Source organism: Eretmochelys imbricata, chromosome 14 (genome assembly GCF_965152235.1).
Source record: "Eretmochelys imbricata isolate rEreImb1 chromosome 14, rEreImb1.hap1, whole genome shotgun sequence".
Taxonomy (NCBI): Eukaryota; Metazoa; Chordata; order Testudines; family Cheloniidae; genus Eretmochelys; species Eretmochelys imbricata.
In genome coordinates, this window is record NC_135585.1 from 54394917 (window position 1) to 54405557 (window position 10641).

General features: G+C 51.7%; 2 protein-coding genes across 3 annotated transcripts in view; one reads left to right on the plus strand and one right to left on the minus strand.

Annotated features, from left to right (window-relative positions):
* The window catches only part of ABHD16A (abhydrolase domain containing 16A, phospholipase), a 536419-nt gene that overhangs the window by 201625 nt on the left and 324153 nt on the right, over positions 1-10641 (minus strand). The gene's annotated exons all lie outside the window — the stretch shown is intronic.
* IER3 (immediate early response 3) lies at positions 5793-8257 on the plus strand. Of its 2 annotated transcripts, none has more exons than XM_077833723.1 (2): positions 5793-6017; positions 6873-8257. In XM_077833723.1, the coding sequence occupies exons 1-2, from the start codon at positions 5814-5816 to the stop codon at positions 7179-7181; spliced, it is 513 nt and encodes a 170-aa protein (XP_077689849.1). In that variant the 5' UTR covers positions 5793-5813; the 3' UTR covers positions 7182-8257. The 2 variants fall into 2 exon arrangements, with proteins under 2 accessions (XP_077689849.1, XP_077689851.1); XM_077833725.1 differs by having other exon boundaries at positions 5793-5942.

Sequence of the window (10641 nt, forward strand, 5' to 3'; positions counted from 1 at the left end):
TTTTTGGGACCCCCTGTCAGGTAGTTGAAAGCAGCTATCAAATCCCCCCTCATTCTTCTCTTCCGCAGATTAAACAATCCCAGTTCCCTCAGCCTCTCCTCATAAGTCATGTGTTCCAGTCCCCTAATCATTTTTGTTGCCCTCCGCTGGACACTTTCCAGTTTTTCCACATCCTTCTTGCAGTGTGGGGCCCAAAACTGGCACAGTACTCCAGATGAGGCCTCACCAATGCCAAATAGAGGGGAATGATCACGTCCCTCGATCTGCTGGCAATGCCCCTACTTATACATCCCAAAATACCGTTAGCCTTCTTGGCAACAAGGGCACACTGCTGACTCATATCCAGCTTCTCGTCCACTGTAACCCCTAGGTCCTTTTCTGCAGAACTGCTGCCTAGCCATTCGGTCCCTAGTCTGTAGCAATGCATGGGATTCTTCCGTCCTAAGTGCAGGACTCTGCACTTGTCTTTGTTGAACCTCATCAGATTTCTTTTGGCCCAATCCTCCAATTTGTCTAGGTCCCTCTGTATCCTATCCCTGCCCTCCAGCGTATCTACCTCTCCTCCCAGTTTCGTGTCATCTGCAAACTTGCTGAAGGTGCAATCCACGCCATCCTCCAGATCATTAATGAAGATATTGAACAAAACCGGCCTCAGGACCGACCCTTGGGGCACTCCACTTGATACCGGCTGCCAACTAGACATGGAGCCAGTGATCACTATCTGTTGAGCCCGACAATCTAGCCAGCTTTCTATCCACCTTATAGTCCATTCATCCAGCCCATACTTCTTTAACTTGCTGGCAAGAATACTGTGGGAGACCGTGTCAAAAGCTTTGCTAAAGTCAAGGAACACGTCCACTGCTTTCCCTTCATCCACAGAGCCAGTTATCTCGTCATAGAAGGCGATTAGATTAGTCAGGCATGACTTGCCCTTGGTGAATCCATGCTGACTGTTCCTGATCACTCTCCTCTCCTCTGCGTGCTTCAGAATTGATTCCCTGAGGACCTGCTCCATGATTTTTCCAGGGACTGAGGTGAGGCTGACTGGCCTGTAGTTCCCCGGATCCTCCTCCTTCCCTTTTTTAAAGAATGGGCACTACATTAGCCTTTTTCCAGTCCTCCGGGACCTCCCCCGATGGCCATGAGTTATCAGAGATAATGGCCAGTGGCTCTGCAATCACATCCGCCAATTCCTTTAGCACTCTCGGATGCAGCACATCCGGCCCCATGGACTTGTGCACGTCCAGCTTTTCTAAATAGTCCCGAACCACCTCTTTCTCCACTGAGGGCTGGTCACCTCCTCCCCATGCTGTGCTGCCCAGTGCAGTGGTCTGGGAGCTGACCTTGTTCGTGAAGACAGAGGCAAAAAAAGCATTGAGTACATTAGCTTTTTCCACATCCTCTGTCACTAGGTTGCCTCCCTCATTCAGTAAGGGGTCCACACTTTCCTTGACTTTCTTCTTGTTGCTAACATACCTGAAGAAACCCTTCTTGTTACTCTTAACATCCCCCGCTAGCTGCAACTCCAGGTGTGATTTGGCCTTCCTGATTTCACTCCTGCACGCCCGAGCAATATTTTTATACTCATCCCTGGTCATGTGTCCAATCTTCCACTTCTTGTAAGCTTCTTTTCTGTGTTTAAGATCAGCAAGGATTTCACTGTTAAGCCAAGCTGGTCGCCTGCCATATTTACTATTCTTTCTACACATCGGGATGGTTTGTCCCTGTAACCTCAATCAGGATTCTTTAAAATACAGCCAGCTGTATTTTAAAATACAGGAAGTGGGTTTTAGCCCATGAAAGCTTAGGCCCAAATAAATCTGTTAGTCTCTAAGGTGCCACAAGGACTCCTCGTTGTTTTTCTGTGTGTGTGTGTATTCTGTGTGTCTATTGCCCAACTCATGGTGTGTGTGTATTTTCTGTGTGTGTCTATTGCACAGCTGCGTGTATGTGTGTATCTATATGGGGGGAGGTGTATATTCTCTGTGTGTCTCTTGCACAGCTCAGGGGTGTGTGTATGTAATCTGTGCATGTGAGAGAGAGTGTGTGTGTTCTCTGTGTGTGTCTATTGCACTCCTGGAAAGGTGTATATACACAAACCCAGGAACCAATCCCTGCAACAAAGCCCGTTGTCAAGTCTATCCACATATCTATTCAGGGGACACCATCACAGGGCCTAATCACATCAGCCACACTATCAGAGGCTCGTTCACCTGCACATCTACCCATGTGGTATATGCCATCGTGTGCCAGCAATGCCCCTCTGCCATGTACATTGGCCAAACTGGACAATCTCTATGCAAAAGAATAAACGGACACAAATCAGACGTCAAGAATTATAACATTCATAAACCAGTCGGTGAACACTTCAGCCTCCCTGGTCACTCGATTACAGACCTAAAAGTGGCAATTCTTCAACAAAAGAACTTCAGAAACAGACTGCAACGAGAAACTGCAGAACTGGAATTAATTTGCAAACTGGACGCCATTAAATTAGGCTCGAATAGAGACTGGAGTGGATGGGTCATTACACAAAGTAAAAACTATTCCCCCCCCTGCTAATTTTTTCCCCCGTTGTTACTCACAACTTCTTGTCAAATGTTTGACATGGGCCACCCTGATTATCACCACAAAAGGTTTATTTTTTTCCTGCTGATAATAGTCCACCTTAATTGATGAGTCTCATTACAGTGGATATGGCAACCCCCATTGTTTCATGTTCTCTGTGTGTATATATCTTCCTACTGTATTTTCACTCCATGCATCCGAGGAAGTGGGCATTAGCCCACGAAAGCTTATGCCCAAATAAATGTGTTAGTCGGGTGCCACAAGGACCCCTCGTTTTTTTTGCCGATACAGACTAACACGGGTACCACTCTGAAACCTCTGTGTGTGTGTGTGTTGTGTGTATTCTTGATGCGTGTTTATTGCACAGCTGGAGGGGTGTATACACACTCTGTGTGTGTGTGTGTGTTCTCTGTGTCTGTATTGCACAGCTGGGGAGGTGTACTCTCTGTGTCTATTCCGTGTGTGCAACACTAAGAATACACACACACAGATATCTATTGCACAGCTGGGGTGTGTATACAGTGTGTGTGTGTGTATTCTTAGTGTGTGTCTATTGCACAGATGGGGGGTGTGTATACACTGTGTTTGTGTGTGTGCTGCACAGCTGTGAAGTGTATACACAGTGTGTGTGTGTGTGTTGCACAGCTGGGGTGTGTGTACACACTGTGTGTGTGTTGCACAGGTGGGGGAATGTATACACAGTGTGTGTGTTTGTGTGTGTGTGTTGCACCGCTGGGGGTGTATACACTCTGTGTGTGTTTGTGTGTTGCACAGCTGTGGTGTGTGTATACAGTGTGTGTGTGTTGCACAGCTGGGGGTGATATACACTGTGTGTGTGTTGCACAGTGTGTGTGTGTGTTTGTGTGTTTGTGTATTGCACAGCTGGGTTGTATACACTGTGTGTGTGTGTTGCACAGCTGGGGTGTGTGTATACACTGTGTGTGTGTTTCTGTGTTGCACAGCTGGGGGTGTATACACAGTGTATTTGTGTGTTGCACTGCTGGGGTGTGTGTATACACTGTGTGTGTGTTTGTGTGTTGCACAGCCGGGGGAGTGTATACACAGTGTGTGTGTTTGTGTGTTGCACAGCTGGGGGTGTGTACACAGTGTGTGTGTGTTTGTGTGTTGCACAGCCGGGGGAGTGTATACACAGTGTGTGTGTGTGTTTGTGTGTTGCACAGCTGGGGGTGTATACACAGTGTGTGTGTGTGTTTGTGTGTTGCACAGCTGGGGTGTGTGTATACACACTGTGTGTGTGTGTTTGTGTGTTGCACAGCCGGGGGAGTGTATACACAGTGTGTGTGTGGGTTTGTGTGTTACACAGGTGGGGTGTATACACAGTGTGTGTGTGTGTTTGTGTGTTGCACAGCTGGGGGAGTGTATACACAGTGTGTGTGTGTGTTTGTGTGTTGCACAGCCGGGGGAGTGTATACACAGTGTGTGTGTGGGTTTGTGTGTTGCACAGCTGGGGGAGTGTATACACAGTGTGTGTGTGTGTTTTTGTGTTACACAGCCGGGGGAGTGTATACACAGTGTGTGTGTGTGTTTGTGTGTTACACAGCCGGGGGAGTGTATACACTGTGTGTGTGTGTTTGTGTGTTGCACAGCTGGGGTGTGTGTATACACTGTGTGTGTGTGTGTTTGTGTGTTGCACAGCTGGGGGTGTATACAAAGTGTGTGTGTGTTTGTGTGTTGCACAGCCGGGGGAGTGTATACACAGTGTGTGTGTGTGTGTTGCACAGCTGGGGTGTGTGTATACACAGTGTGTGTGTGTGTGTTTGTGTGTTGCACAGCTGGGGGAGTGTATACACAGTGTGTGTGTGTGTGCTTGTGTGTTGCACAGCCGGGGGAGTGTATACACAGTGTGTGTGTGTTTGTGTGTTGCACAGCCGGGGGAGTGTATACACAGTGTGTGTGTGTGTGTTGCACAGCTGGGGTGTGTGTATACACAGTGTGTGTGTGTGTGTTTGTGTGTTGCACAGCTGGGGGAGTGTATACACAGTGTGTGTGTGTGTGTTTGTGTGTTGCACAGCCGGGGGAGTGTATACACAGTGTGTGTGTGTTTGTGTGTTGCACAGCCGGGGGAGTGTATACACAGTGTGTGTGTGTGTGTGTTTGTGTGTTGCACAGCTGGGGGAGTGTATACACAGTGTGTGTGTGTGTGTTTGTGTGTTGCACAGCTGGGGGAGTGTATACACAGTGTGTGTGTGTGTTTGTGTGTTGCACAGCCGGGGGAGTGTATACACAGTGTGTGTGTGTTTGTGTGTTGCACAGCTGGGGTGTATACGCAGTGTGTGTGTGTGTTTGTGTGTTGCACAGCTGGGGGTGTGTACACAGTGTGTGTGTGTGTTTGTGTGTTGCACAGCTGGGGTGTGTGTATACACTGTGTGTGTGTGTGTTTGTGTGTTGCACAGCTGGGGGAGTGTATACACAGTGTGTGTGTGTGTTTGTGTGTTGCACAGCCGGGGGAGTGTATACACAGTGTGTGTGTGTTTGTGTGTTGCACAGCTGGGGTGTATACACACTGTGTGTGTGTGTTTGTGTGTTGCACAGCTGGGGGTGTGTACACAGTGTGTGTGTGTGTGTGTTTGTGTGTTGCACAGCTGGGGTGTGTGTATACACTGTGTGTGTGTGTGTTTGTGTGTTGCACAGCTGGGGGAGTGTATACACAGTGTGTGTGTGTGTGTTTGTGTGTTGCACAGCTGGGGGAGTGTATACACAGTGTGTGTGTGTGTTTGTGTGTTGCACAGCCGGGGGAGTGTATACACAGTGTGTGTGTGTTTGTGTGTTGCACAGCTGGGGGTGTGTACACAGTGTGTGTGTGTGTTTGTGTGTTGCACAGCCGGGGGAGTGTATACGCAGTGTGTGTGTGTGTTTGTGTGTTGCACAGCTGGGGGAGTGTATACGCAGTGTGTGTGTGTGTTTGTGTGTTGCACAACGGTGGGTTGCACACCCTGTGTGTACTTGCAGATTTCCTGCATTCCTTATTTCTTGCCCTGCCCCCCCCCCCGAGCCCCGCCCGCTACGTGTCATCCCCGCCCGGGCTCCGGGCAAGCACCGCGCGGCGGCCCGGGATTTCCCCGCGGTGATTGCAGGCTGAGCTGTCACCCCCGGGCGCAGCCAATGGGGCGCCAGGGGCGGGGCTCGCCCCATTCATAAAGCGGCGCCGGGCGGGGCGCGGGCAGTTGTTCGTTCTGCGCCGCAGCCGAGGACTAGTTCTGAAAATCGCGCTGCGCCCCGGTCTCATGAACGCGCTGTACGGTACCACGAGCATGTGCTTAGCCTACGAGCCCCGGATGGCCGCCCTGCCCAGAGCCGAGCCCCCCCGCAGGGGCACCGGCCCCCAGTACTTCACCTTCGACCCCCTGCCCGCGGTGAGCCAGACCCCTTCCCGCAGGAATCCGGCCCGGGGCAGGAAACGACTGCGCAAAGTGCTCTACCCCCCCGTGGTGAGTCTGTGGGGGTGGGGTAGAAGCCGGGACGCCTGGGTTCTCTGGGGGGCGTGAGGGGGGAGTCAGGACTCCTGGGTTCTCTGCGATGTGGGGAGGGGTCTTTTGGGTTAAAGTGGGGGGAGGGGGATCGAGGAGTGAGGGCCCACCTTCTGATCCAGCCCCCCTCTGTGCCTCAGTTTCCCCCGCTGTAGAAGTAGGCTACTGATGGCTCTCTGGGTCAGTCCCTGCTGCTGGAGGGAGGGTGAGGGTGTTGTAGCCTCTCCCCAGTGGAGGGGGGGGGAGCTAAGACCTGTAGCCCGGCCCACCTTGCTGTGGGCATACAGACAGTGCAGGATGAGTCACCCCATTACACCTGCGGCTGTGTGTCCTGGACAGGAAGCCCCATGCACAGGTCTCTCTGCCCCAGAGATCCGTGGCTGATGGGGGTGCTGCATGTGTCCCAGGCTCCCTGCTGTTCACAGCCAGGGGTGAGTCTCTTGCTAATCTGCCCCCAGCTGGGAGCAGTATGGGCCATATGACACACGGGGGGGGGGGGATATCTAGATCATGCTCAGTGCAGTGGGGTTCAGGTTGCCTGGCTCAGCTGCTGAGCCCGAATCTCAAGTTGGTTTGGTGGAATAGGGCATTGTGGGTAGAAACAGAGAATTCTGGGTAACCAGGCTGTCCTCTTAGCCGTGGTGGCTGGGTTTGGGGCCTCCTGGGTTGTGGGATTGGCCTGGGGCTGAGTGCCAGGGCATTCTGGGTAATCCGCTGGGCACAGGGCACTTGAAGTAGGACTGGTGCATTGTGGGTAATACATGGGTCCCCCTGCCAGCCAGGTCTCTAATGTCCTGTCTCCTTCCTCCTGACTAGGTGAAACGCTACTATCCGGCCAAAGAGCGCAGCCAGGCCAAGCGTCTGCTTTTCATCCTCCTCACCATCGTCTTCTACCAAGTCTATAATGCTGACGAAGACCTGGCCCTGGGGCCTGAGCAGGGGATCCGTGACTGCTCTGCGGAGAGCGGGAGCTCCCGTGTGGAGACCCCCCTCTCGGAAATGCTCCCGACACCCCTGGAGGTCCCAGAGATGGCCAACGCTACCAGTTTGCACGGGGGCCATGCGGCTGTTGAATCCACCGTGGAAATCAGCCAGTTCCTGGAGCAGAATCCAGCTGCTTTCTGAGATTCCCCACCCAGCGTTTCTCAGGCCAAGACACCTAAGGGGTCAACTGGGCTGGGCTCCAGCCACTCATGGGTTAACCCCGCCTGGTCTTCGGCCAGCTCTTTCTGCTGCTGTCTCTGAATGAAGCCGGTGAAGAATCTGGATGCCGCCGGACACTTGACGTCAATAGCAACGTGAAACCTCTCCGCAGCCGTGAGCAGGGCATTCCTGGCTCCAGCCATGACTGAGACATTGTGTGGCGGGGAGGGGTATTACTGACATAACTTATTAATATCTAATATTTATATTATTTATACATTTGTAATTTAAAGATAGTGTGCTATTTAATGATCGAAGCCGGAACATGCTGGCGAGGAAAACGCTGCTTTCATCCAGGATGGAATAAAACCGTTAAATGTCCTCATCCGTTTAAACAGGGACATGTATCTTGCTCTTGTTCCTCTACGGGGACTTTTAATTGATGTTTGTTAGTGCCGTTACCCCGGGAGGAGAAACCCCGCTCTAATGGGTAGCAAAGCAGCCGGAGGGATAGCTGGCTGCAAATCCCAGGGAGGTATAAAACTGGAAATGCTACTGGGCGGGGTAAAAAACTTTGATGGCCAAATGTGCTAGAATTCAACGCTACAGTTCTCCAGGCGGAGGCCGGGCTGGGTTGCTCTGTGGCAAAACAGCCTCTGACCCTTGGGTCTCCCATAAAGTAGCTACTTGATAGGGGCACAGAACGAAGACAGCACTGGTGCATTGGGCGGAGGGAGAAGTTTGGAGCCCGAAAAATGATTCGGGTGCTTTAAACCAGGAGCAAACAGGGATTTTCCTGACCCTGGGAGGAGAGAAGTCACGGGAAGAACAGCCCGCACTAAAGAGAGCGCGGACCCCTCCGCCCTTCCCTCTCGGACCCCCCCAGCTATGTTTACGCCCGGGGTGTCTGACCAGCAGGGTCCTGGTTGCTGTCTACGCTTACTGTGTAAGCTCCTGTGGATGCTTCGGAGGCGAAGACTCGCCCCGAACTGCCCTGACTTCAGGCTGATGTTTCCAAGGCGTTTTTGCCCCAAACTCTTTCCCGGACAAGTCGTCCAACCTGTGTATGTTCTGTGAACAAAATAAACATGTTGACTCCTGCGAGTGTGTCTGATTTCTGGGGGGCAGGGGCATCCCACATCCTTTGGGGGAGGGGGTCGGCGTTAGGGGCTGGCTGGGCTGAAGGCAAAACTCAGCTCCCCTGGAGGAGCGCGAGGGTGTCAGGGCGCTGGAGGAAGGAGGAGATTGTGCTGGGAGGGGGCAAAGCTCAATTCAACTACAGGAGCATCCAAGGGGGGAGCAGGGGGTGGCCTTCACGTTCCAAGCCCCATCCACTTTCTGCATTACATCAGCTGGATACATTCTCATTGGCTGATGGTGGATCACGGGTGCGGGACCTTGGGAGAACTCTTCAGAGAGGCTAGTCCATCTCATAAAGGTGGGGTGCAGCCCCAGCCCTGGGAGGGAAGAGGCATCCAGTGAATTAGAGCAGGGGGTGCTGGGAGTCAGGACACCTGGGTTATCATCCTCAGCTGAATAGTAGGGTTATCCTCCTCCCCCAATCCACAAGGCTTGTTACCTTTGACAGAGTAACAAACCTTGTGGGTAGGGGAGGAAGTGGTTGACATGATCTAGCTTGATTTCAGTAAAGCTTGTGACACTCACATGACCACCTCATACACAAATTAGGGAAATGCAACCTGGATGAATGTGGGTGCAGAGCTGGTGGGAAAACAACTCCTCTCTGGGAGCGATCGGTGGGTCGCAGTCAAGCTGGAAGGACATAGCGAGAGAGGTCCCCCAGGGATCCGTTCTGGGCCCGGTTTTGTTTAATATCTTCCATCAATGATTTAGTTAATGGCATAGAGAGTACACATAAAGTTTGCGGACAATACCAAGCTGGGAGGGGTTGCAAGTGCTTTGGAGGATAGGATGAAAATTCAAAATGATCTGGAGAAATGGTCTGAAGTAAATAGGATGAAATTCAATAAGGAGAAATGCAAAGCACCCACTTAGGAAGGAACAATCAGTTGCACACACACAGAGAATGGGAAATGACTGCCGAAGGAGAACTGCGGAAACGGATCTGGGGGTCAGAGTGGACCACAAGCTAAATATGAGTCAATAGTGTAACGCTGTTGCCAAATATATTAGCAGAAGTGTTGTAACCAGGAAATTAGAAGTAATTTTTCCGCTTTGCTCTGCACTGATTAGGCCTCAACGGGAGGATTGTGTCCTGTTCTGGGCACCACGTTTCAGGAAAGATGTGGACAAATTGGAGAGAGTTCAGAGAAGAGCAACAACAACGATTAAAGGTCTAAGAAAACATGGTCTAGGAGAGAAGATTGAAAAAATGGGGTTTGTTTAGGCTGGAAAAGAGAAGACCAAGGGGGGACATGAGAATAGTTTTCAAGTATGTAAAAAGTTGTAAAGAGGAAGGTGATAAATTGTTCTCCTTAACCTCTGAGGCTAGGACAAGAAGCAGTGGGCTCAAATTGCAGAAAGGGCGGTTTAGGTTGGACATTAGGAAAAACTTCCTAACTGTCAGGGTGGTTAAACTCTGGAAGAAATTGCCCAGGGAGGTTGTGGAATATGTGTTGATGGAGATTTTTAAGAGCAGATCAGAGAAACACCTCTTAGGGACGGTCGAGATAATACTTAATCCTGCCTTGAGTGCAGGGGACTGGACTGGATAACCTCTCGAGGTCCCTTCCAGTCCAACGCTGCTATAACCCATATAACTACAGTTTACATATAATTCTCTGGAGGTTTTCATTCTTCCTGGGGTTTTAATCATTAACCGTGATTTGACATGATTTAAAAATCAATCAAATCACCAGTTTAATGATACTTCCTGGTGTCCCGGGACTCTAAGCCGTCCCGGCGTGTCTCCGAGAGGGTCTGGGAATCAGGGACTCTGTTGCACTGGACTCGACAGGGGTGTGTGTGTATCTGCCAACCAGCCTTTCTCAGCCCCGTCCCGCCATCCTTAGCTCCAGCAAATCGCTCCCGCTTGAGGGATCCATAGATCCGGTCTGTCTAATCTAGGTACGTATCCACCCGCCCCCAGCCGGATTGTTATCCATCTCTTTCTCCTCTGGGGTATTTTTAGCACCAAGCTCCCAGACAGCGAGGGCCGGAGAGGCTGGGCGAGCCACGCCCGGCGCCCTTGGCCACACGGATAAGCCCGGGGCAATGACTGATAAGGGGCTATTCCAGGCTCTCTGCGGGGGCAGAGGAACTGCGGGTTCCCGCCGGTACCTGTCTGGGCCACGAGGGGAGGGTTATATATAGCGAGCACCCACGTACAGATAGCGTGTGTGGCAACGGACGCTCAGCCCAGGGTGGCCTCAGCGGGACGCCTGGGTTCTCTCCCCGGCTCTGGGAGGGGAGTGGGGTCTAGTGGTTAGAGCAGGGGTGGGGGCTGGGAGCCAGGACTCCT